This window comes from Canis aureus, chromosome 4 (genome assembly GCF_053574225.1).
Source record: "Canis aureus isolate CA01 chromosome 4, VMU_Caureus_v.1.0, whole genome shotgun sequence".
In the NCBI taxonomy this organism is placed as follows: domain Eukaryota; kingdom Metazoa; phylum Chordata; class Mammalia; order Carnivora; family Canidae; genus Canis; species Canis aureus.
In genome coordinates this window covers 54,648,484-54,675,078 of record NC_135614.1, presented here as the reverse complement: position 1 = coordinate 54,675,078, position 26,595 = coordinate 54,648,484, and the positions used below count along the sequence as shown (strand labels likewise).

The 26,595-nt window shown below is 44.2% G+C and overlaps 2 protein-coding genes across 6 annotated transcripts in view; one reads left to right on the top strand and one right to left on the bottom strand.

The window, feature by feature from the left end:
* The window catches only part of CYFIP2 (cytoplasmic FMR1 interacting protein 2), a 123,733-nt gene that overhangs the window by 59,845 nt on the left and 37,293 nt on the right, over positions 1 to 26,595 (top strand). For all 5 annotated transcript variants that reach the window (XM_077895723.1, XM_077895721.1, XM_077895722.1 and 2 more), the window contains 5 exons: positions 250 to 358; positions 2,408 to 2,527; positions 8,170 to 8,369; positions 10,172 to 10,259; positions 25,402 to 25,545. In XM_077895723.1, the coding sequence (XP_077751849.1) occupies positions 250 to 358; positions 2,408 to 2,527; positions 8,170 to 8,369; positions 10,172 to 10,259; positions 25,402 to 25,545 (661 nt within the window). The remainder of the gene's footprint in view (positions 1 to 249; positions 359 to 2,407; positions 2,528 to 8,169; positions 8,370 to 10,171; positions 10,260 to 25,401; positions 25,546 to 26,595) is intronic.
* FNDC9 (fibronectin type III domain containing 9) lies at positions 10,395 to 15,318 on the bottom strand. The gene is made up of 2 exons (XM_077895727.1): positions 15,034 to 15,318; positions 10,395 to 13,000 (listed from the first exon to the last, which is right to left on the bottom strand). Exon 2 carries the CDS (start codon positions 12,991 to 12,993, stop codon positions 12,280 to 12,282), a length of 714 nt encoding a protein of 237 aa, XP_077751853.1. The 5' UTR covers positions 12,994 to 13,000; positions 15,034 to 15,318; the 3' UTR covers positions 10,395 to 12,279.

Genomic DNA, 26,595 nt, shown 5'->3' with positions numbered 1-26,595 from the left:
CACTCAATTGCTTTTTTGGTAAATGAATAAAAGAGGGAAATGGCTCAACTTCTGTGTTGCTTGTCTTTAACTTAGAAATTGTGCTTCATGTTGAGCTTATGTGGCTAAAAAGCTGAAAACAGCTATATTCAAAATATATCAGCTAGCGCTTCCTGAGCAGATCCTGTGGTCTGAAATAGATATGGCTGGGAGATAAAAAACCATCCATGGTCATGTTTACTGGATTTATGTAACTTCTATCCCTTGCAGCGTCTTGTTGGATAAACGCTTTAGGGCTGAATGTAAGAATTACGGAGTCATCATCCCGTACCCACCATCCAACCGCTACGAAACGCTGCTGAAGCAGAGACATGTCCAGGTATGGCAAAGAAAGCCAGAAGGGAGGTGGATTGGGCTAGAAGGTAGCCGTGAAGTTAGTGGGGAGATTGGAAGTCAGGACTGCATACTCTCCACCCTCCTTCTGAACATGGGTATAGCACAGCCTTAGAATCTTACAGGCAATAAAGAGGTGTTGGCATCCTGTGGTTCAAGTTCTGGGCTTCTCAGTCCCCTTGCAGCTCATCTCTCAGGAGTTGTGGTCACCAAAGCCTTGGTTCTCTTGTCATAGCCATGGCTCACTCCCTTCCATCAGGATTGCAGCTAAGAAATAAGTAAATCTGTTCTTGAGTGGGGCCCAAATGCTGATATAAGTGAAGGCAGGCTGCTTCATGCTTTGAAATGGAGCGTGTCAGCTAAACCCACGCTAGAAATTACAGTTTGTTGCTATGGAGTTGGTTTCTATTCACATTTGACCCCAGATGGAGAGGAAATAAATGCTGCCAGGAGCTCAGAAACATATCCATGCTTAAAAATGTTAACATGAGCCAGGCAGGCAAAATACAAGATGCTGCAGCTGCCCAACTCCTAAGCCCCCCTTTGGCCAAGCGGTGGTGGCACAGCCTTTATGCCATGACCTCTATGTTTAGTAGGTGGGCCACAGTGTTTGTCGGCAAGACCCACCCAGGGGAAGGGACATGGCTGAGAAGTGCCCCAATGAAGAGGAAAGGCTTACCCTGGACATTTTCACTGCTGTGAGAAATCAAAGGGAAATGGAGAATTAGGAGAGAAAAAAGAACATCTTCACCTCTGCCAACAGCAGGAATTCAGTGCTCTTCTTCTGGCCTCTCAGGAAATTATAGCAATCAGTTACTGATGTGACCAGAATTAGCTACAGGACTTTCAACACCGAAGGCTTGATGTGTGTACAAGGTGGCTGCCAGGGGTCTTAGTTGGTAGAAAATCTCCCAAAAGAGAAATAGAAGAAAAGTAAAATTGTTAAGAATAACCCTTGGGTGACTAGCAAAGCACAGTGCACATAGCAGGTACTCAGTAAATGTTTATTGTTATTTGCATAGCATCTGTGATAATGCCCACATGTGTGTGCCCCAATGGAAATTAGTGTAAGTTCTGTTTTCCATCTTGTAATCAGCCCTTGATTCTTGTGCTTCTGTGCTGATCCCCATAAAGGCACACAGGAGGCCTGCTAGGGAGCTGCCCTTCTCTGGTGACTGAAGTGGGGCACAGGACTCATGTGGGAAAGACCTCATAGCTAAATTTAGGATGTCAGCATTGCATGGGGTCCCAAGCCTATGCTGAGCCTTTTCCTACGGTCTGGGTGAATTATATTTTTCCTCAAATTTTTATATATTTCAAACTTACAGGAAAGTTGAAAAAATAACACAATGAACATATATATATATATATTTATATATATATATATATTCTAGAGACATATTCATGTTACTATTTTTTACTAGTTGCTTCACTTTCTTATATACATATTTTTCTCTCTTGCAAATACATTAAAAAATAGTTAAGAATAATCTTTGGGCACCTAGAAAAGTGCAGTATATGAATGTGTGTGTATTTATATACATGTAAATACACATATATGTGTATAAATATATAAACACACATGTAAAAAGTACATAAATAGTATATAAATGTATGAGTAGTATATAGTATATATACTATAAATATAGCAAATATAGTAAATAGTATACAAATAATAAATACATAAATCGTAAATAAATATGTAAATAACATAAAATACATATATGTAACATTAAAATATATACATTTTAAATATATTTACTTTTTCTCAGCCATTTGAGAGTAAGTTGCAGATGTCATGACATTTTACCAATGGATACCTCAACATGTATCTCCTAAGAAGACATTCTCTCATAATCAAAATAGAATAACCAAATTCAGGAAATTTAACAATACTGTTTTCTGCATAGAGTTCCCATTTGTCCTTGTAATGTCCTTTATGCTTTTAATCCAATTTCCTATCAGTACATTGCATTTAGTTGTCATGTACCTGTGAGAACCTTAAGTAAATTTTCTCTCTGTCTCTTCCATGCAGTTGTTGGGTAGATCAATTGACTTGAACAGACTCATTACCCAGCGCATCTCTGCCGCCATGTATAAATCCTTGGACCAGGCCATCAGCCGCTTTGAGAGTGAGGACCTGACTTCCATTGTGGTAAGAAACTGGGGGCCTGTGAGAGTTCTGGTCTGGGATTCCTTAGACTTGAAGCCTAATTTGAGGTGTTGTTAGCCTAGTACTGAGCTAGTTAAAGAGAAGCAGGGAGTCTCTTTCCCAACTTGATTAGAGCAAGAGAAAAAAAAAGACTTAAAAAGAATGAAATGATCTTACCTCCTGATTGCCCTGAGATCTCTGAGATGGACAAAACTAGGGCACAATTGCTTGTCCTTTGGGCTTCTACACAGGTGAGCAAGTATAGGGGTGGTCCTGAGAAGTTAGAGACGGTTGCACAAAGGGCGGGCATCATAGGTGTGCAGTAGTATAGGGCCCAGAAGGACTCTGCTTGGTTTAATGCTCTGCTCTTGCCATCTTGAAATTCTTAATAACTTTTTAACAAGGGTCCCACATTTCCTTTTTTTTTTTAATACTTTATTTTTTTTCCTTAAGATTTATTTATTTATTTATGAGAGAGAGAGAGAGAGAGAGAGAGAAAGGCAGAGACACAGGAGGAGGGAGAAGCAGGCTCCATGCCGGGAGCCTGACGTGGGACTTGATCCTGGGACTCCAGGATTGCGCCCTGGGCCAAAGGCAGGTGCCAAACTGCTGAGCCACCCAGGGATCCCCGGGGCCCCACATTTCCATTTTTGCACTGGGACCTGCAAACTGTGTCTTGATCCTGATGCACAAGTATGGAATAGTCCTGTTCCCTTCTATTAAACAGCAATTTGAGTTACTCTCTGCTAACTCTTCCTCTCCAAGAATTAGGATGAACTTGATCTACCAGTCCTGAAGTGAATCAAAGGAAGACTTTAATGCTTTCAAAAGCAGATAAGTAGAAGGAATGCAAGAAATAGAAAGTCACCATCAGAATGCCACATGACCATTGTGGGCAAAATCTACCAAAGGATGCTAAAATTAGTAGGCAGACCTTTGAGAAGAATATTTTATGGTTCCTCTTATCACGAGGTCTCTAGAACAGTCACATTCATAGAGACAAGAAAGTGGGATGGTGATTACCAAGGACTTAGGGAATTGGCGTTTAATGAGTAAGGAGTTACGGTTGAGGGAAATTAAGTTCTGAAGATGGATGGTAGTGATGGTTACACAGTAATGTGAACATACTTAATGCCACAGAACTATACATTTAACAATGGTTACAGTGGTAAGTTTTATGTTATATATATTTGGCCACAATTTTTTAAACTACTCAGAAATTAAAAAAAAACTAAGAAGCAGAATTCTTGCATCATCTCAAACTATCTCCTTCAAGATATTTACTAATCTTCCAAAGGGAAGATTAGTAACTTTACAATGGGGACACGCACTGGTAATAATATTTATTCATTAACCCCTGTTATGTATCTTCTGTGATATTATTGCCGAAATGCATATTCTCAATCTGATCATGAGAAAATATCAGATAAACCCCAATCAAATGGCATTCAAAAAAAACAAATGCGAACAATACTTTCCAAAAGCATCAGAGCATAAAAGACAAAGACTGAAAAATGTTAGTGATTGAAAAAAAGATTAAGAAGATATGACAACTAAAAGCAAAGTGAGATTCCAAATGGAAACACATAACAGAAAAAAGGAGCCTCTTGGAGAATCTGGTGACATCTGAATAAGTGTGTCATTCAGTTACTAGAATTGGACCAATGTTAATTTCCTGCATTTAATGATTATGTTATGGTTATATAAGATGTTAGCATTAGGGAAATTGGGTCAAGGATATGCAGGAATTCTGCTTTTTCACTTACAGAAAAGTAATTATTTCAAAATAAAAACGTTTTGTTTTTTAAGTGGACAGAATGGTTTTAAAAAGTGACTAGGGACAAGGATTCTAGAGTCAGAAAGACCTGGGGTCCCAGTCCTGGCCCTGCTACTTACTAGCTGGCAATATTGGCAAGTTGCTTAATGTGTATAAGCCCGTTTCCCCATCTACATGATGGAGGAATATTAGAATTTACAGAATAGCATTTTTTAAGGATGACTCTTTACTGCCTAGGAAGAGCTTTGCATAGTTCCTTGTACTTAATAAAAAGATGAGGAAAAAAAAGAAAAGAGAATGAGAGAAGCATAGAAATTTGGAGCTACAATGAGACATTCTCAGGGTGAATTTTTAGCAGCATTTCCTATGGAGACTTGCCCCCAACTGCCCACCTAAGTCCTGGGTCAGTTACTTTAGGAAACTATAATATAGCACGTGTTCTTCTGGGAGATCTATTTTAAGAAATAAACTTTTCTTAAAAAAAAAAAAAAAAGAAAGAGGGAAATAAATGGTAAGGAAAGGAAAGGAAATAAATAACATTTATGCCAGAATGTTAGCAGTGATTATCTCCAAGTGGTGGGATTTTTTTGTTTTCATCTTTGTTGTTTATCTGTATCTTCTAGTTATCCAGTAATGAATGAACATATCTCATGGAAAAACTGGTTTGGGGTGTGTGTGGGTGTCCATGGCCTCTTCCCATCCCTTCAAAGGCACTGAATGTTCTTTTAGCTGAGAACAGTCAAAACAAGCAGCGAAAGCTGGTGTTTATCAGGTGAGGCCAGCAGCCCCCAGAAGAGTGGCCACTCCCTGTAAAGCCCATGAAGAGGAGACCCCAGGGATGCTCCCTCCTGTGGGGTCAGGAGGCCCCTACTGGCCTTGGCTGGAAAGCTCTGCCTCTTGTGAGAAACAGCCTGAGGAATCTGCTCCATTCAGCCCTTCCCTCCACCTTAGAAGCTCTGTTCTGAGATGAGAAAGCGGCTCAATGCCAAGCTGGGCGGGTGGCAGAGATTTCTTAAGTCAGCCATCCTCATCCTACACAGTTGAGCAAATAGACTCTCGGAGAGATCCTATGCTGAATTTGAGGGCTGGCAGCTTGCAGGCTGTGTTTTGTTTAGGCTGCAGAGCACATTTGAAATTTTGAGCCAACATTTAACATTTGGAAGAATTTGAATAAAACTGCAGAAGCTTTGGCAACATCACACCAGCCTTTCCAGATGGCAACAATTGTCTAGAAATGATTAGACTATCCCATCAGCCGGGCTCTGCTCTCTTCAGCTTGCCTCACTGGGGTACTTCATTCCTCTGTATGGCCTTCCACACTTCACTGCACCCGACTTCGAGACCCCCATTCTTCCTGCCTACCTGGGACCACAGAGCTAGTCAGCAGTCCAGGGTGGCCGACACTCAGGTTTTCTGGTTCCCATCCAAGAGCTCTTTCCTCTCCATTTACCCCATTAGGTGTTTTATTTCCCCAGCTCTGCTTCTCTACGTTGCCCTCCGTAAACCAGCTTTACTATAGAAAACCGAGACCCTCTCAGAGACACCTACACCACTCACGTGGCCTTTTAAACCACCAAGCCTGCTGCACTGAGCTCTGCATCCTAGAGCCAAGTGCCCTCTATGATTTAAAGGCCAGAAGAACGTGGCTGATGCCAAAACAGGGCTTGGGTTACATAACAAAAACCTTGCTACTTTTGCATGGCAGAAGAGGTGGGCCTACATTTCCAGCAGCCCCACATCAGCAGCGCTGAGAACTCCTCTCTCCTTTGGTCTCCCTTGTAAACACCGCCACACATTCGTGAGACTGTTAAAATCGCAGAACATTAGAACAGAAATTATCCCCAAGTTTTTCATTTGCAATTATCTTCCTGGTAACATGGCACCTCAGTGTGCTGAGGGACTTGATGAGCTTAGAAATAAAATCATTAGTGCTTACTCCATTTATTTGATTTATTTATTTTTTTACCCATCCTAAATGAATGGGAACAAAATTAATAGTCCAGCTGGCTAGGCCCTAAGAGACAGAAGCAGAGAGGTGATTCTGTGTTTCTGCCCTTCATTAACTTCATGGTGCACAGTGACTGGAAACTGATTCTTCCAGCTGTCATTCCAGAATTAAAATCCAGATTTTGACCTTCTTTTGAAAGATGATGAGGTCTATCATCACTGAGCCCATTTTGAGAAGGCAGCACACCTATATGGAGTTGAGTAGCAGACTACCCTGTCCAGACAGACATTTTGCCACAGGCAGCCCAGCCTCAGGAATCCCTCCTGCTCCTGCCTGTCCCTCTTCCCTGAGCTGGGCTGGCCTATACAGCCATTTAAGTTTGCAAGCTCCGATCCAATTCCACACCCCCAATTTAGATCCATAGAATCTCAGTTGCAGAAAGACAGAGCTCCAAAATTGGAAGCATGGTCTAGGGCCTCCACCTGGCCACACTCTGGACCCCAGCCAGCCTTAGGGACACCTTGTGGCTGATGAGAATAAGATCGATTCAGTGGTGTGAGATTGCATCCTGTGACCAACCTGAGCTCCACATCCTAGCCCCTAAAGCTGTCCTGCCTCCTGGCCACCCTCTGGTGACCTGCCCTTGCCAGTGTTCCTTGAGTCTTTATATTGTCAAACTATCATTACTTTTCAAAGTGATTTCTTAGCAAATTGCTCCTTTATTCCAGGAAGCCATGTCCCAGGGGCCCAGGATCACACACTAAACCATGTTCTGTATTCCCTGTGTGACCTTGGGCAAATCACTTCACCCTCTGAGCCTCATTTGTCCCCTCTATAAGACAGGGGCTATCATACCCATCTCAAAAGAAGGCTTAACCACAATAATACGGGAGCGTCCTAGAGCATTACGAAGAGGCATGCCCTCTCTCTCTGCACAAGGCTGTGCTTTGATCCTTTTTCATAGCAGCACTAAGGACGAGAGCCAGCCCAAAGGGTTTCAGTCTCCTTTTACTTGCCAGCAAATGCAGTGACCTGTTGTGTCTGCGTATTGGCCACTTTGCTCCCATTCTCTGCCCAAAGGTAGGGTTTCAAGCAGTCAGGGCCCACCACTCACATGAGTCCTTGGTCCATGGCTTTCAACTGCACCTTTGCCAACATGTGTCCAGCCCTTGAGTGGGAGACACAGGAGGAATCCAAAGGAGGGGGCATTCTGTCCCCGGCTATTTGTAAAATTTCTACAGTGTATGGTGGTTAAGAATATGGACATCAGAGCCCAACTTCCTGAATTTGGAGTCAAGTGATTGAACTTCTCAAAACCTCAGTTTCTCTAGGCATAAAGTAGGGACAACTGTAACGGTGACCTTATAGGGGTTTTTGAACATGAAATGAGTTAAGACACATAAAGTGCTTAGGATGCTGTTTGGCATATGATACAGTGAATCACATGAAACTACTAATTAATAGCTGATGGTATTTAAGCTAGAAAACCAGTAGTTTCATGTGGTCTTGGCTAACAGGAAGCACTTAGCAAGCGGTAACCCGCACTTCTGATCGGTGGAGGTACAGCCCCTGGTGGTAGGCTGGCGCACCTTCCTTTTGTTTGCCCGTAGCGCTGAGACGCAGGCTTCTTCCTCCCCAGTACGGAGACTGGAAAGCAAGCAGGCCTGCTTCCACCCAAGGGGGACTGACCGGGTTTGCCCCCGGTCTGTGGAGCCTTCCCAGAGCGCCTGTGCAGCTTCCCTCGGCCCAGGCTGGGGACTCGTCCTCTGAAGAAGGGCGCGTGGTCGCGTGCCCCGTCTCCACGTCAGCAGTGGGAGGTTGTGTGAGGGCCTCTCCCCCGCACGAAGGGGGCCGTCAGATTACAGTGTGCGCGTGAAGTGTGCGTATACGCCCTCAGCGGCCGTGGGCTCTCTCTGGCAGGAGCTGGAGTGGCTGCTGGAGATCAACCGGCTCACGCACCGGCTGCTGTGTAAGCACATGACCCTGGACAGCTTCGACGCCATGTTCCGGGAGGCCAATCACAACGTGTCTGCCCCCTACGGCCGCATCACCCTCCACGTCTTCTGGGAGCTGAACTTCGACTTCCTCCCCAACTACTGCTACAATGGGTCCACCAACCGGTAAGGGAGTGCCTGGGCGAAGGGCGAAGGGCGCGGGCTGCGGGCCGGGGAAGCGGGTCCTTCCCGCAGTAGTCAGTCCCTCCTGGCTGGAGGCTCTGCGCAGAGCCGGGGCTGCCGCGTGAGCAAGTCTCCTCTCCCAGCCCTCAGGCCAGAGGACAAGGCAGGCAACCCGACGGTCCCCTGATAAATGTACTGTCAGAAAGAGTGAATTTGGAGATGGAGGAAAACCCCAGTCATGAGCGAGAAAACACCACCACCTGATCCAGCCTGGGAAGTGACGGGAACCTCAAGAGAGGCTTCCTCCTCTGAGAAGTCATGCTTGAGTAGAGTCGTGAAGGATGAGTAGGAATAAAAAAAGTGAAGAAACGGGAGAAGAATATCCCGGGCAAAATCTCCAAGGAGTGGAGAGCTCAGTGAGGGTGTAACAGATGGGATGGGGAATGGTGCCATGAAAGATAATATAGGAGCTGGAAGGAAGCAGGAGCCGCGCTGTGCACTACTCCACAGGCCAAGATAGGACTAAGCATGGTGCTTTATGATCAGATGATACTTTTTTAAAAAAAATTTATTTATTTATTCATGAGAGACACACACACACACAGAGGAGGCAGAGACACAGGCAGAGGGAGATGCAGGTGCCTTTCAGGGGGCCCGATGTGGGACTCAATCCCCAGACCCCAGGATCATGCCCTGAGCTGAAGGCAGATGCTCAACCACTGAGCCATCCAGGTGTCCCTCAGATGGTGCTTTTATGAGGACATCCATATACACGAATACATTCATGCAGAATAGGCACATGTATGTGCGATGAAGTGGCATATGTCTCCTGCAAGGTGTACACAGCCCTGTATCGAGCACCAAGGTGAGGAGAAGACCTTATCCCTTATCATCACAGAGGTTCAAAACCTGACAGAAGAGAGGAGATGTATTCACGCACAAAACAAGTCCGTTAGGTTATACAAACATGTATGTGTTTACAGGTCCTCTCTGTACCCTCAGAGCCTGGCTTACAGCCAGTATTAAATAAGTATGTGTTGAATGAATTGAAGGGTCTGGGAGGAAACCACAGATGAACATGAATCCACACACTTAGCAAGACACGCTTCTGGTTCTGTAAAGATTTGGGACTTTTAATCCTCTTGAGCAGAGGTCTGCAAGCTATCGCCCACAAGCCACATCTTGTTGCCAACTGTTTCTATATAACCCACGCACAAAGAATGCTATTGACATTTTTGAATGGTTGGGGAAAAAAATCCAAAGAAGAATTATAGTTTGATGACAAGTGAAAATCATGTGAAATTCGTAAAGTTTTATTGGAACCCAGCCATGCTCATTCATCTACAATTGTTTATGGGTGCTTTCACACTGTCGGCAGAGCTGAGTAATGGTGACAGAGACCATCTGGCTTGCAAAGCTGGGAATACTTCCTATCTGGGCCTTTATAGAAAGAGCTTGTGGAACCCTGCTTGTAAGAAGCCAAACTGGGGGTGGAGGGAAGGATCTGGAGCCCCAAAGAAGGCCATTTTCAGGCCCAGCCAATTGTCTCTTGGTTGCCTACTATTCTCGTGAGCAGCCATAGCCCAGAGTCTAGCTTGAGAATCTGGACTACAGTTTTCCCATTAGGGAAGGGAGACAGTAGGTAAATGAATGGGAGTGTATGATAAGAGTTTAGTATCTTTATAGACAACCACCTAGAAACAGTTTGCTTGTACCTGGTCAGGAAGGGCTCTGGCTAGGTTGCGTCCCATGAAGAATGCCCTAGGACCTGGTTAATTCCTGCCCCCTCTCTATTCCTCTACTAGTTTTGTTCGAACTGCCATTCCTTTCACCCAAGAACCGCAAAGAGATAAACCCGCCAACGTTCAGCCTTATTACCTCTATGGATCCAAGGTGAGTAGTCTTGCCTGCGTCCTATTCCTAAGAGGACTTGTCAACAAAAGCAAATAGAAAAAGTGTTCCCCAAATCATAAAAGTAAAATGGTATGGAGATTAGAGAGGCAGCAGTGAGATCCAGGCAGAAACAACTGCGAGTATATTCATCTTTATTTGTGCACAACTAGCAAGGGTGAGGGTGAGTGCAGACCTGGTAGGGGAGTAGTTCCTGGGTGGGAATTGTTTGGGGGCAATTTCACTGAGGTGAGCGGAAAAGTAGGTATGTGGGGCTTCTCATCTTCATCCTGTCTCCTGTTGCTCAGTTGATTCACTGCAATATGGTCCTGTGATTCTGGGATTTGGGTTCCAGAAAGGTGAGGAATTTGCAGACAGGAAGCAATTGGGAAGGTGGAGTTTTGAAAGAAATCCCAGATTTTTGGAGCTAGAGTCAAGAAGCAGGTCTTCTCCCATCTCTTTGCTGCTTTGTTCATAATACGCATCCTGACACTAACCAGGCCTCCCAGAGGAAGCCCTGTTCTAGACTTTCAGTCCTTTGTCATTCATTAAACAGACATTTATTAAGCGCCCACAGTAGGCCAGACATTGGGCTAGATTCTGCATGCTAGGGATATATCAGAGATTAAAACAGACATCATTACCCTCCATAAATTTCTACACCCATGGTGGGGACGGGGGCAGTGTTCACTAAGTCTCACCAACATGTGATGTATGTAGGAGATGCCTTTCTTACCCTGTGGGTTTGAAAGGGAAGAATGCCACTGCAAGAGTAAAACTTGCCAACAATAACAAAACCAACATTTTTCTTTGTGATGGACTAGAAATGGCCACCTTTGACCCGATTTTCAAAAAGTAAGCACAGATACACTTTAAAGAAGAACTGACTGAATACATATGAGAAAAGGTTGGGGAGCCCAAGATTGGGAAGTGTGGTGAATCAGTGAGCTCCTACCACTTGGGCCTACTGGTGGGCTTAGAAGGTCTTAGGATGATGCTGGGACAGTGCAGGTGTCCTCTGGTCCAGGACAACCAGTCTGCTCAAGGCAACTTTCTCAAATCACAGGACACTCAGAGCCAGCATTTTGAATAATTCACAGATGTGTCACTGAAAAACACTGACTCACAAAGTAAGAACAACACCTCCCTTTTCAAATCTCTTTCAAGCCTTGTAATTATAATTGGAGAAAGACACATTTTTACGTTGATGCTAATATGCCTTCGATACCTTCTGCTTTCCCATTTTCCTTTTTGTCAAAGCTAAGAGAGCAGACCTTAAGTTCAGAGTTTTTAGTAAGCAATAGGATCTAAGTCAAACTTAATATGATTTTGTTTTTATTATATTTATTCCTATGTCGCTACTACTTAGAGCAGGAAGGTGCTGGTTTTAATTTATGGAGTCTTATAAGCCTATCTTTTAAAGTAAGTTTAAGTTTTAAAAATGAGTCCATTTAAAGAAAAATATTGTTAATAATAGTAAAGATAGTCTATGGTTTAAACAAAATGGAGGTGGGGTATGAGGTGGTATGTGGTTGCCTGAAAGCTGGAAAACACTCTAGAGCAAGGCTTCTCAACCTTTCCAAAATAACCCCCTTCCCCAAGAGCAGAGGAGACTAGACATCTGCCTCAGCTGATTGGAAGCATAACCTGCAGAGCCCATCTTCAACTCAAAAGTTTCCTCGAAGTATTGTATTTTATTTAAGCCATGCAGATTTTGCTTTCTTTGCCATGATATATTCATGTTTGTTTTAATGTTAAAGTAATGTTTTTAGTTCCTAACTGGGCTCCCCTAAATGGACACACCTAAGAGATGCCATGTTTCTCCTTTGGCATACCTTGGGGGTATATGCTTTTTAGCTTGAGAAGCTTTGTCACAGGACATTCATCCAACCAGGATGATCCACAAGAGCACAGACAGTTGAGGGGAGGCCAGTGAGTAGTCTAGAGACACATTTTTACCAAAGATCTACTATATGGAGGGCTTTAAGCTACACAGTATAGGTTGCCTCCTCCATACTACCTCTCACTCCCTAAAATGAGGCAGTATGGCAGGATGATCACCACCGCCCCTCAGTAAGGCACCCACATCAGGGACATCCTGATTGGCAGCGTCCTCGTCAGCTGCATCATCCTGGTCGGCTTCACCTTCAGCTTCTGGTTCGGCTTCAGCTCCGGAGTTCTTGCGTGGCATTTCCACCAGGGGGAGCCCCTGCAGGTCTTCCTCTCTCTGACCAAGAGCCGGGGCCTCCTCTGGCCATCTCACCAACCCATTGGCTTCCTCCATGTGGCCGGCTCTGTAGGACCATCGAGGCTCATGACAACGGATGCACCAGAACTGGAGGCAAATGAAAGCTAAGACGGCTGTGAAGCAAGCCAGCAGAATGGCCATCAACACCCACAGGGAGATTTGGGGGTCTACTAGGGAACTTCCAGCAGCCAGTGGGCTCTTATCCAGGGTATGGAACATGGTGCAGTAGTGCCTATAGGGGAAGGCAGCCTTCTTGCAGCTGATACACAGGAAGTAGAGAGTAGAAGGGGCGAGGTGTTCCAGCACCACAGAACTGATTGTTCGAGGCACTTTCTCCTCGTGATGGAAGCTGTAGCGAAGATAGCCGGAGAAGATGCTGTTCCAGTTGGGCCTGTACATAATATGGTAATAGTCCTCCAGGCAGGGCTCTGAGGATGACCAGGAAATGATGGCTCCTGTATAAGAAACGTTCCCAACCTCGATGTTCATCCTGATTCTAGAACCAGAATCAAAGTGAAAAATGACATCCCCTTGTTTAAGTATTTAGTTGCAATATTCATAACCACCATTTAGTGAACATTCAAGATGGGGACTGACATTGCCCCTGTTTTACAAAGAAGTGGACGTCAAGAGGTTATATTACTCAGCAAAGGCGTAGCTAAGAAATAACAGAACAGAAGTTCAAATCGGGGCTGTCTCATATCAAAGCCTGTGGCCTTCAGGCCTGAGAAAGGTGCACCCATATCCCCCAGGTTCATCCTGCCCTAGCTCAGATCCTTTAGGTACAACAGTGTTTCCAACCCCTTAAAAAACGAAGAAAGGCAGTAAAAGAAATCAGACCACATGCCCATATTAGTCACCACAGCTCTGTTCCCTCCAAGTCAGACAGTTATATCCCCTACAGTATCCCTTCTGGACCTTCTGCTTCTGCTCCAAGTGCTCAGCCATCTAGAACATTCTGCCCACTGCTTTTTAGCCTCCCAGTTCTGTTGCCCATGAAAGAGGAGATTTGCGTCATCACTTCTTGGCAGCTGATTTCTCCCCAAAGCCTCTGCTCATGTTTTGTTTCTCTGTTTGTTTGTTCAAAGCCGAAGGTACCCAGAAAATCAGTTGTGTAGGTCAAGACAGTCAGCTCCTAATGCCAGCATAGCTGCTACTATTTAATGTCTCTGGTACTATGAGTGTTAATAATGATACTAATCAACAACAGTTAGTGAGTGGTGGCTGTGTCACATCTCGTATGTGTCATGCTAGATGCTCACATACTGTAATACATTCCCTTTAATCTTCATCACACCCTCTGAGCTAGATCCCCATTTTACAGATGAGCAATCTCAGGTCACTTGGCTAGTAAGTAGACTCAAAGCCACTTAACTGCTAGATTTCCAAATGCAAGGCTTCTGGGTTTAGTTGCAGAACATTATTGCAAAATGAGGTGCTGGTACTAAGACCTAGTTGCTGTTTTTCCACAAATCAAATGAGCCCTCTTTAGACTACCAGCCCTCCCGCTTTGATAAGAGAGCACCATCTTCAAGCTTTTTAGTTTCTCTTAAATGCTATCTCTTTGAGAGACAGAGAGCTTCCTCTCCAGTGAATTTCCCCTGATTTAAAATTCAGGGACAGCCATATTCATTCAACCTGTGTATGTTCACATACGGGTCTCACCCAGCCCTGTTCTCTGCCCTTCCTGTCTCATGTGAAATACAGAAGCCTTCGTTTTAGATTTTAATGACCCAGTAAAAACCCATCAACCAGATCTGAACCTGAATTGGATGTGAAGCCAAACTGATTTCTATCACAAGCTGCTCTCTCCCCTTCCTGCTTCTCTCTGACCTTCTATTTTCATGCCTGTGTTCCTAGAGGAGGTGGGTTGCAGAGAGATGCACTGAGCGATTTTTCAATCCTGGTTTTTCTTCTCTAAGGATGACAGTGAACTGACATGTTCAGGAAGGGGAATAGTTCCCTTCTGTTTGGTTGGAAATTTCATCCCAGAAACATAGTGAATAATAAAAGAGACAAGACAGGTGTGCTCAGATCCCTCCCGGGAAGGTCATTGCAAAGGAGACGTTTACGTTCCCTTCGTCATTGTCCTTTCTCATGACCTCCCCCACCCACACCACCCCACACATCCTTGTAAACGCTTCTGACCACAATGAAAAGAGTTTAATTCATTACTTATAATAAGAGGCAATGGCCTTTGTACAACCCTTCCATCAGGGGTGATCAGGAATCCCGTTTTATTGTCATGAATTTTTTGTTCTGTTTGCTTTGCATCTGCTGCTGGCTGGCTCTGCAGACTGAGTTCTCTACAGCAGACATTTTTAAGAGCTTTCTGGCAAGACACTGTAGCAGCATCCTCAGCTTTTGGGACCAGATCAAGCTTCCTTATTTGCTTTTCTTTCTCTGCTTCTGTTTCTAAATTCCCCCTATTTTTAGCTATTCATATTACCATTGCCTGGCCCTCCTCCAAGAAGAGTGTGAAAGGAAAAACCATTTCCATTTCCAAGAAGAGCCATGTATGTCCCTTACCTGATGCTCGCGGTGGGTCTGGTTAGAACGCAGTCTGCAGAGGCAGAGACAGAGTGGACCAAAGCTGAAGGAATGGAGCCTTCTCGCCTCCTCTGCTCTGGGCTCTCCTTGATGCCTCTCTCGCCACTGTCTGAGTAATCCCACTGTCGCCCCCAACGCTCACATTATTCATTTCTTCAGATCAGCATCATTCACCATGGCAACCAGCAGGCATCTGTACGCACGATGCTTTCAGGGACCAGTCTGGAAAGGCTTTTGCCCACTGAGAGGAGCTCTCATTCCTTTGGCCAAAAAAAGGCAAACAGTCTCCGGCAAACCGATCCTCAGAATGGGACTGATTCTTCCAAGGCTGCCAAATTTTCTCTCTAATTGGCTGGTGATCATTTTTTGCCCCATCTAGACCCTCTTTGGACAATGGCCAAATGCAAAGACGCCCTTCTCAGTTATCCTACAATTAAAATAGTAATTTTATCCCAAGCCATCCCACCTCTACATCATCTTCTTTCTTCATTTTTATCTCCTGTGGCATTTTCTAGTCTCATGACAGTGGTCAAGAGCTTTTTATCCTCTGGGCCTCAATTCCATCATCTGTAAAGCTACAGACTTGGGCTAGATGGAGATGGCAGATGGAAAGCAGGAGTACCTCCCAGGTCAGGCTTGCTGAACCATCACAGCATTTGTGCTGGGTTGATTTGAGTGTCCCACCAAAATTCTGGACTACCCAGAACCTCAGAGTGTGACCTTACTCGGAAATAGGGTCTTTATAGACTTAATTAGTTAAGGATCTTGAAATGACATCATCCTAGATTTAAGTGGAGCCATAAATCCAATGACTGGTATCTTTATAAGAGAAAGGAGAGGGAGATTTACATGCAGAGGGACACAAAAAGAAGAGGTCATGTAAAGACAGAGGCAGAGGTTGGAAGGATGCTGTCATAACTAAGGAGCACCAAGGCACCACCCAGAGCTGGAAGATGCGAAGAAGGAGTCTCCCTTAGAGCACTCAGAGGGAGAGTGGCCCTGCCAGCACCTTGAGTTCAGGCCTCCAGCCTCCAGAACTGTGAGATAGTACAATATGAAGACACCATATTTATGCTAATTTGTTACAATGGCTTTGGAAAACTGATACGGGCACCCCTTCCAGCTGGTCTCAGAAACATAAGCATCCCAAGAAACTGCTTACCAATCCATCACTTGGGGTTGACACCAGAAATGGAAACTTTTTACTATTCCTGGATTGGATGATCCCCAAAGTTCCTTTCCTTTGAAGAATCTTGATTCTGCTTCCATTTCCCACAAAGGTATATCTGCCTCTGAGATTCCACCCCTTTCAGGTCCCCTCAACCTTGAAAGAATTTGTTGCCATCCCTCTACTGGGGCAAATCACAGAGCATGTCTGAAATATAAAGAGAATGAAGTTCTGTCATCTTAAGCCTTGACCAAGTGTGTGGAGATTTGTTGTAGCAGCTCCAGCCCAGACAGATTTAGATCTGAATTATTTTACACAAATTATGTGCTTTTAAAAGTCAGGTTTTTTTCTCTTCTTGGTTCCTGGCCAAAGTATTGAGGTGAACCCATGGAAGTCTCCTTGTGATTCACATGAGTGATAATCAAAAAGTTATGTAGAGTTTCCTGGTGAGTCACAGACCCTCCCCTGGCCAAGGGTCTCTGTGAGTCTTGGAGTCTCAGGATGTCCCTTGATTAGACACTTGCTCTGTGGCTTTCCCATGGCATTAGGTCTTCCCAGGGGCCTGTCTAAACTCTGCTGTAATGTGTGCTAATGGCGACTCCCTGCAGAACATGAAAGTGTCCTCTCCCCAGAAAGGCTAGTGTGGTAGTTTGCAGGTACCTTTTGAAAAAGTTATTTTGAGAGAAATAAAAATACCAGACTTAGGAGGCCTGTGGAGTGACAGGATAGAACTCAAGCCTTTGCCACAGAAAATGGGAATTTATTTTTAATGCTTCTAGATGCCAATTTTAACACCAAGCTCTTTATTTGAGAAGCTGAGACACTGAGAGAATGTGAGTGGGGCCTAGAAGCCTTCCTGTTTCACAGAGCCTGAGAGGAAGGATGGCATTCCTCAGGCCATATGACTGATTAGTGACAAAGCCAGGAGTGGAAACCAGTCCCCAACTTGCAGTCCTGGATGCGTCCTGCCCCTTTTGGGCTCTCACCGTCCTCTGGCTGCACCCGGAGGAGCCAGGGCAGCCCTCAGTGCATGAGATCTTCTGGGGGAACTCCCCTCAGGAGATCACATCTCAGCCAAAGCCATACTTTTTCCACCTTCAGGGAGGACCCTCCTGCCTGCATCCAAGTCCAAGTCCATCTAAGTCCAATTTATAGCCTCTTCAGTTGGCAGCCCAGGAGGGCTCTGATTGGCTCACATGGTTAGTAGATTATAGCCAGAGGAAATCAACCAGAGTAGGGTCCCTGTGCCGTTCCTGAAGGTGGCAGCAGAGGGACAAGCTGAGGCCATTCCCGGGGCATTCCTGGGTCCCAGAGCTGACTGGCACCCAGGAGAAGGTAGTTGTTCAGAGTGCAGGCCCTAAAACCCAAGGCTGGGTTCAAATCCTGCCTATGTAGCCTTGACAGATCCCTTCTTATAAGATGGGAGTATCAGGAATCCCTGTCTTCTAGTGTTGGGGCATGAGATGAGCCTATCTCTGTAAGAGCTGGGCCTGGGAACAGCTGCTCTTCTTTAGAAGAAAGGGTCAATGGGCCAGAGCCATCTCCTGAGTTGACTGTAGCTTGATCCAGGGGCTGTAATGAGCAAGGTTTGCACCCTACATGATGCTTCCTTCCTTGCTTTTTGTTCTTTCTTGAAACAGCTTTATTAAAAAATAATAATAATAACAGTATGCTCATTGTACATAAATTAAAGAATACAGAAAAGCCCAAAGGCAACATTCAAACCTGTACAACTCAGAAATAACCACTGAGAATGTTTTGGTGCATTTTACATGTGCTTTGTCACTTTATCAAGGCAACAAGTCTTTGAGGTCAACTTCTTACTACCATTGTGCAAAAGGAGGAACTGAGGTTTACAGGGGTTAGTTAACTTGACCATCATCACAAAGCGAGGTTTGGCCAAGCTGTGCCATCTCCTGGTCGGTAGTCCCTAGAGCTGGGACTCCTGGACTGCCTCCCTGATGTACTACTCCTCCTCGGTTCACAGTAGTCAACAGGAACACTTACCTTTGCTCTGCTTCTCTGGAGAAGCCAGAGACAGGACTTCACAGTTCAGTGGATTCCAGAATGACGGGAACAGACAAGGAACTGAAAGACCTCAAAGAGAACATCCAACCACCTGGATGCAGCCACCAGAAGCAGGGAAACCATCAAATACATCTGAAGAAGCACATTCAGTGACTGTTTCCTCTCCCTGCTCGTGAGTCTAGAGTCCATGTACCCCTGACCAAGAGGGTTAGAGGTGATACTAAATGTAAAAACAAAACAAAACAAAAGCATTTCACAACTGGTCCAGTCATTGAAATTAGTCTATGAGCCTAAATTTTAAATGTGTTATTCTCTAAGTAAAGTGAGGTTTTTTTTTTTTAAGTTTTTATTTATTTATTCATGAGAGACACACACAGAGAGAGGCAGAGACACAGGCAGAGGGAGAAGCAGGCTCCATGCAAGGAGCCCGATGTGGGACTTGATCCCAGGTCTCCAGGATCAGGCCTTGGGCCGAAGGCAGGTACTAAACCGCTGAGCCACCCAGGGATCCCAGTAAAGTGAGTTCTATAGAATCGATCATAAAACTGCCTTCCAGGTGACATAGGTTATCACACAAATCAGCCCTTAAATTATGCCAGTAATGTCCCAGTAACTTTTTAGTCTCTAGAAATTGCTGGTGGGACCTTGTGTTTGTGTGGTCATCACTAGCTAAATGACGCCCCCATGATTTGACCTCAGGGAAATTTATCGTACTCTTGAAACGCTTTCTCCATGAAATCACCATCCGTAAGATCTAGGGCCCAGTGCTCTGCTGCATCTAGCTGAGTACATCTCCTCTGTATCCATCCCTTGCTACCAGCACTTCCCACCGTGGCTTGCCCAGGTGAGTCTGTGTCAGCCCCACTGACAACGTCACCAGCAGTGTCACTGGCTTTGCTGTGGCCACCCCTGCTCTCAGGTCTGCATGGCACCACTCCCCAGCTATACAACATTACTGATCCACTAGTAGTGAAGAATTTTGTTATTTTGGCAATTGTGAAACACATGGTGAAATATCATCCTGTGTTTCACTTCATTTACCTTCCTCCTCTACTAAATGGGGGTGATTGTACCTTGCCTTACCTGATGTAGGAGATTGGTAATGACCACCCCCCACCGAGATATCAGGTCCTAATCCTATAACACGGAAATACTACTTTATTTGAAAAAAAGGGGCTTTGTAGATGTGAGTAAGTGAAGGACGAAGAGATGAGAAGATTAACAGGATGGGTCCTAAATGTTATCACAAGTGTTCTTTTAAGAGGGAGGCAGAGGGAAGTTGCATACATATAGAGGAAGAACCCAAATCTCAGGAGATGGGTGGGAGCTGGCCACAATACAGGAATGCTGACAGCCTCCAGAAGCTGGAAGAGGCAAAATATCCATTCTTCCCTCAGGCCTCTGGAGGAGGTGTGGCCTCATTGACACCTTGATCTTAGCTCAGTCAAACTGATTTTGGGTTATGATTGTAGAACTACGAGAGAATATATTTCTTCTGGTTTACCAGATTTGTGGTCATTTGTTGTAGCTGCCACAGAAAACCAATATGCCTGGGTAGTTATGAAAGAATTATTCACAAGCAGAGAAGTATTATCCACTTGTGTATCATCATATGAGTACAGGTTATTTAAAAAGGGTTGACATTGGTTTCTTCCAAAAATTTTAGCATCTCTGAGTATTACAGTACGGGTATCATACTGCTGAATGGAAGTCTGGTTCCTTTTCTCCACTTGTCTTTATTCATGAGACCAGAAAGAGAGGAGCATCAATTCTTGAGGTCTCTACAGCAATTCCCTTGGATTTTTCAACCTCTGAGCTGAGAAGCCCAAATGGAACCCAGATGTTGGAGACCTAGCCTACAGCTCTCTACATATCAAGAAGGGACAGACAGGAACGTCAGCAAGCCCTACTGATGCCCTTGAACCTGTAACTCAGGATTTATCAGTCCTTTAACCCATCTTAGCCCATAGGCTCTCCTAACAAAGACTGCATTGCAGTTTTATTCATCTCTCAATCTCTCTTGCCTTGCGGGGATTTCAGAGAGTTGAGCTGCAGCCTGAATTCAACTTGAATTAGGGAGCCATGTTTGTGTCCCTGGGCTGATGGGATTCTGGTTGCTCAAGGAACATTAGAGAAATTGTAACTAACATAGGAAATTAGGAACCATTTAATACCTCTTGAAATCTCTGAAAAACAGGGATTGTGATTCCAGAAAGCAGAGATGCAAATTGCTTGCAAATTCAGTTTGCCAGATAAATAGGCCTCATTGTTTAGAGGAGCTGGCTGTGTTCACTGTCAGAGGTAGAGGCCTTAGGACTTAAAAGTCCATATGCAATGCTTAAAAATGATAAAAAATAGTAACTTTTATGTTATGCATATATTACCACAGTTTTTTTTAAGTCCGTAAAATAATATTACAGGGCCCAGAATCTGCCAGATAAAACTCACTTTATTTTCTCTCCTTAAAATACTGCCCTGCCTTAAAAAAAAAAAAAAAATATATATATATATATATGTGTGTGTGTGTGTGTGTGTGCGCGCATATATATATATATATATATATATATATGCACATCTATGTCACATTAAGAATATGGTTCTAATTTCTGAATCCAGATTGTTTATTGAGATCTCATAAAGTTAGCTATTTTGTGCAGTGTGATTTGAAACAAGCTTGATTTTAAGTGAGATATCTTAAATAGGGTACATAATTAGTTTCTAAGGCAGGCCAGTTGACTGTTACCTGAGTCAACAGGATTGGTTTAGTATAAGAGATGTGTAGCAAGTTTCCGATGTCTTAAGTCATATTGCCTTCCTGTTTTTCTTTGCTAAACCTCAGAAAATGGCCAGGCTCCCATATTCCCACATTTTCTCAATAGGGCCCAGCCTCCTATTGAGCCAGCAGGTCAGATGGGTGCCCTCCGGGGGTGTGTGTGCATGCACTTTGCAGCATGCATGTGTGTGTGTGTGTTTCCTCTTGCATGGGTGTGGTGTATTTTGGGGGTGAGGGGAGTAAGGGGAGCTTATTCACTTAGGAGGACTTGAATTCTGCTCATTTCACACTGATCCTTCCTGAGCTTGGGCCATCAACTAAGGCCTAAATTTTTGGTCTAGACCAGGATCCAAGACTGATGATACAGGAATGGCAACAAGGGGCCTCTTATGTGTGCTGCCCGGTCTGTGAGAGGAATTCTTTACACTGCTGTGTGTGGTAAAATAATCCCAAAATTATTCTCCTTCTCTGCCGAGAACTGGGGAAGCTACTGAACAGTTTCCATCTACTTGAACATATTTTAATTTGCACTTGCCATGAGTGTGAAGGGAAACGTGCTACTTGGGTAGGAACAAAGGTTAAGACTGCCTTGGAGAAGTGCCCAGGAAGCCAGCACTGCAGCAGAACGCTCTGCAGGGAGAGTAAGCACATCTATCCAATGAGTGCAGGGAGATCTCCCTTCTAGCAACAGTTTCTCAGCCTCCACTGGGGCACTTCTAGCTGTGAGGGCCTCTACCCAACACAGTCTGATGTTGGACACCATTTTATAACATAATCAGTATTGAGCAAAATCTGCTTTTTTGATGTGTTCTATCAGCTAGTCCAACTGTGACCTCTGTCACACCCCCACGTGGGACGTACGGTGGGTTTTATAAAAATGTATCCAACATGTGCACTCCCCTCTCCACATTCAGAGAATCGTGACTGTAGCCAGAGCTGCTGCGGGACATTTGACCAAGAAGTGGTATTGTTTTAGTCTTTACTTAGCAAATTATCAAAGTAATATTAATGATGGTTATTGGAGCGAGTGCTTCCAGTGTGCCAGGCCCCACGCATAGTGTTTTATGTATGTTATCTCATTTAAACTTCCAACAGCCAGGGGCGCCTGGGTGGCTCAGTTGGTTAAGCATCTAACTCTTAATCTCTGCTCTGGTCTTAATGTCAGGGTCATGAATTCATGCCCATGCTGGGCATGGAACCTACTTAAAATAGCAATAATAAAAATAAATAAATAAATAAACTTCCAACAACCCTATTGGAGTTCATATTATTATCTTAGGAGAAACCATGGCCTAGAGAGCTTAAGTACTTTGCTCAGAATCATCTAGTTAGTAAATTTGTGGACCTAGGATTTAAACTCAGGTATACCCACCCCCAGAACCATCCCCTAGAATCAAAGCAAGACAAAAACGTCCAAAAAAAAAAAAAATGTAGTTGATTGCTTTTGTATCCTTCAAGGATATCCATTTGAAAGCTCCCTGTTGCTCAGAAATTCCTTTCATAGGATATTTGAGAATGGATGAAGGAGAAATGCTCACAGCTTTACTGGGGGTTCAGAGAAGAAGTCCAGAGTGCCTGGTGTGGGTGGGGAGATGAGAAGGTAGTTCTACAAGTCAGTAAGCTCTGTCACATGCCCTTAGCACAATCAGGTCATCATTCTCTTGTTCCCGTGCGGGCTTGAGCTGCAGCCCTTTTCAGGAGAAAATCCAAATCATGGTTTTGTTTTTTAATCTTTGAAAATAAATGTTGGGAAGTAAATTAGGCTATGGTATAGCCCAGTAGGTTTTTTAACTTACTTTTATACTGAGTTATAATCACATACAGTAAGATGGCAGTCTTAATCAGTTCAGGCTACTATAACAAGAATATCATAGATTGGGTAGCTTAAACAACATTTATTTATTGCCTAGAGGCTGGGAAGTCTGAACCCATGGTGTTGGCAGATCAAGCGTCTGGCATGGACCCACTTGATGTTCTGCAGAGAGCCTTCTCGCGGTATCCCACATGGTAGAGGAAAAAAAAGAACAAGCCTTCGTTTGTCTTCTTACAAGGGCACTAATCCCATTCATGAGGATTCCATCATCATGACTTTAATTACCTCCCAAAGGTCCCATTCTTAATACCATCACAACAGGGGTTAGGATTTCAACAAATGAATTTTGAGAGTATACAACTATTCTGTCCATAACATACACAGATCATAAGTGTACATACAGTTTCATGAGTTTTGACAAGTGTATACAGCTGTGTAGTAAACAACCCAAGCAGCAAGTAGGGCATTTCTCTTACCTAGACAATTTTCTCCTGCCCCTTTCTCATCAATCTCCTTCTCCAACCAGGGGTCAGCCATGGTTTGTTTGGTGTTTACTGTATACTCCTCATCCCTAGTACTGAAAACAGGAGAATACAGAATAGGGCTTTGATAACAGGACCAGAGCTAAAATGCACTCACTTAGGAGAATGAGCATCTCCCTCACCTCACCCTGTCCCAGCCCTGTTTGATAGGTGGACTATTCCAGAGACACTAAAACAGTTCACTTTCATATACAGAAAATTATATGGCCCAGCCTGGTTTCATGATCGACTAAATCAAACTCAACAATCCATACGTATACTTCCATGATTTCTTGAACATTGACTTCGGCAAACATCATGTTTTCAATCTTACATATTTCCTGCCCAACATAAGCCTTTCCTGCCTCATAACATTTAGAAATCTCTAGTAACTACATAAAGACATCCCTCCCTTAGGTTAAGTAGAATTTACTGGGACAGCCCATCAGTGTTGAGTGCAGAGTACTGCTCCTCACATTCCAAGCCTTACCATATGTAGGCATTACCTTACCAAACGAGCTAATATTCAACCTGCTGGATGCAGGGGTATTCTGATTCCTCACAAATTCTTATTAGTGGGTCCTCTAATTGTGTTCTTCATGTATCCGTGTTATTAGAGAGTACTATAAATGTGATGCTTTTTTCGTAAAGTTTAGAATTCATATATAGTAGAACATACTTACCGCAAAGCCTAGACTGAACATAATTAAGTCTTCCTTCAATGGCTCCAAAGGGAGTTGAGAACCTTACAGTCCTCCAAAAGCATCATTACAGTTCCTATTTAATAGAATTTCTAATTAGCCAACTAATAGAAAATTTCAGCTAATAAAATATCAGCTGTGGTCTTTACATATTTGCATGTTCCATGTAGATTTTTACAATTCCAGATAGGATACTATAGTCAGAACTAAGTTTTGAAGTGACACCTTATCTAAAAAACTGGATATGGTTTCTAATAGAATTCAGCCTCCGAAGTCCACCATTACATACAGAGGGGAAAAACGTGGGCTTTGGAATCAGACCTCTCTGGATTCAGGTCAGGGCTCAGTTATCTAAGGACTGTGTGACCTTGAGCAAGCTACTTAACACCCTGAACCTCAGTCCCCTCATCTGCGAAATGGGGCCAGGAATTGTCTGTATGCATGTGTTTGTTGTGAGGATTGAACGAGTACACACATGGAGGGCTTCACAAAGCCTGGCATGAGGTCTTCCATAAATAGCAGCATTTCAAAAATGAAGTCAACCATAACTTTACCGTCTCACTGACTGAGACCAAATTGGGGCCCTATATTTTAGTCACGTATTCCCAGACAGAAAAATATCTTAAGCAAATTTCATGAAATCAGTGAAGGTGTCTCATGGAGTCTAGAGGACAATGGTGGTGGCCCCCAAAGAGCAGTCAAATGGAGCAACTGCTCTTGTCTGTTTCCCATAGCAGCTTCCATGACACCTTTTGTTTGGACTGCTACTTGAAAGGTTATGAAACCCCTGATTTAATCCAACACCCTCATTTCATAGATGAAGAAACTGAGGCTCAGAAGAGCATTGGTGATTCGCATGCACTCAGCACAGGTCTCCTGACTCCCAGGCCTGTGCGTTCTTGGGACCCTGCCCTGTAATAAATGGAGACAAGGAACAGTAGGAGACAGTATTAAGTCAGCTACTGAGTTCCCACATGGTTCTTCCAGCCAGTTTCTAGTAACAAAGAAGTCTCTAGAAAAAACAGAATCATCTGTTTTACCACTACCCCATGCCTCAATTTGTCAAAGTCCTGTTTTGTGGGTGGCAGGAGTGCCTGTAAAAAAGATACTTGCCTGGAAGCTCTTTCTCCTCTTCTGCTGGGGAACTGCTGTTCATGGAGTGGCTTTCGCGCCATCCTGCGGTCACTGGCCACACCTCTCTCAGTGACCGTCTTCTTGCAAACATATTCACAGGGGTTCCCAGTGAGAGATTGCAGATACCAGGCTTTTGTCCCCCAGCAGGACTCATGCCAGCACCCACTTACCTCCCTGTTTCTTATTTTGCCACAATCTCTGTTTTCCAGCCTCTCAACATTGCCTACAGCCACATCTACAGCTCCTATAGGAACTTTGTGGGGCCCCCCCACTTCAAGACCATCTGCAGACTCCTGGGTTACCAGGGCATCGCAGTGGTCATGGAGGAACTGCTGAAGATTGTCAAGAGCTTGGTAAGGAAGGGCCTCAGTGAGGCCTGGGTCATGCCTTGAGCTCTGTGCAGAGGAATCACCCTAGAAATCCTGGGCCCTTATGCCTGGGTTCCTCCTACCTAAAGCTCTGTAACATTTCTGTGTACTTCTGATCTTGGGGCTTTGCCTCTCATTTTTTTTACCTTTAGGGCCTACTAATTACTGTTCATACTCTCCTCCCGTGCAGTGTTTTCTAATTAGAGCATCACAAATCCATGACATATGTGCCACCATTTCCCTACCCTGTGCTCACGGCAGACATCTCTAATCAATCACCATGCTTCTTCCCTTGGGGTTTACTGCTCAACACTTGCAAATACTGCACTGGCCTCAAGAGAATTCTATATTCATCCCAAGTATGATCATCTGAACCTTTATTTAGTTCTCCATGACACTGCTGAAGCAAAGCTGAAACATTTAAACCAGATTTTCCTGAAATGTGGAGTTGACAAAAAAGAAGTAAATGAAATAATGAATAACCTTGCCAGAAATAGGAAACAGCATTCACCTGCTAACTCCAGGCCTCTGAAGTAATGTAATGGATTATGGGTGTCTGCCTCGGACACAGGAGGGATAAACGTGCTATGTATTTTCTGTGTTTAAATTTGGCTAATGTGTCTCAGTCTCCACAGCCCCTTGGCCCATGACATTTCAGTCCTGGATCTTATGGAAGCAGCTCAGCCCCTGGAAAGACCCCATGCCTAGAAATTGCCCTTCTGAAAGTCTGTACAGCCTGGAGTGCTACTGAGACAGCTCCCTTTCTGTCTCATAAAGGCCCATTTTTCTGTATATGTATTTTTCTGAGAATGGGGCCATGCGCCACCTTTAGAAGGGGACCTACTCTCTTCCCAAGGAACAGTGCCTCACTGTCTCATGCAGCTCAGGCTGCTATAACAAAATACCACATACTGGCTTCAGCAACAAATGTTGATTTTTTCATAGTCCTGGAAGCTGACAGTCCAAGATCACAGTGCCAGCATGGAGTGGATGGGGGGTACAGATGCCTGCCTTCTCCTTGTGTCCTCACCTCTG

Coding starts and splice junctions, on each gene's coding strand:
- FNDC9 (XM_077895727.1), bottom strand. CDS start 12,993: ATGAACATCGAGGTTGGGAACGTTTCTTATACAGGAGCCATCATTTCC.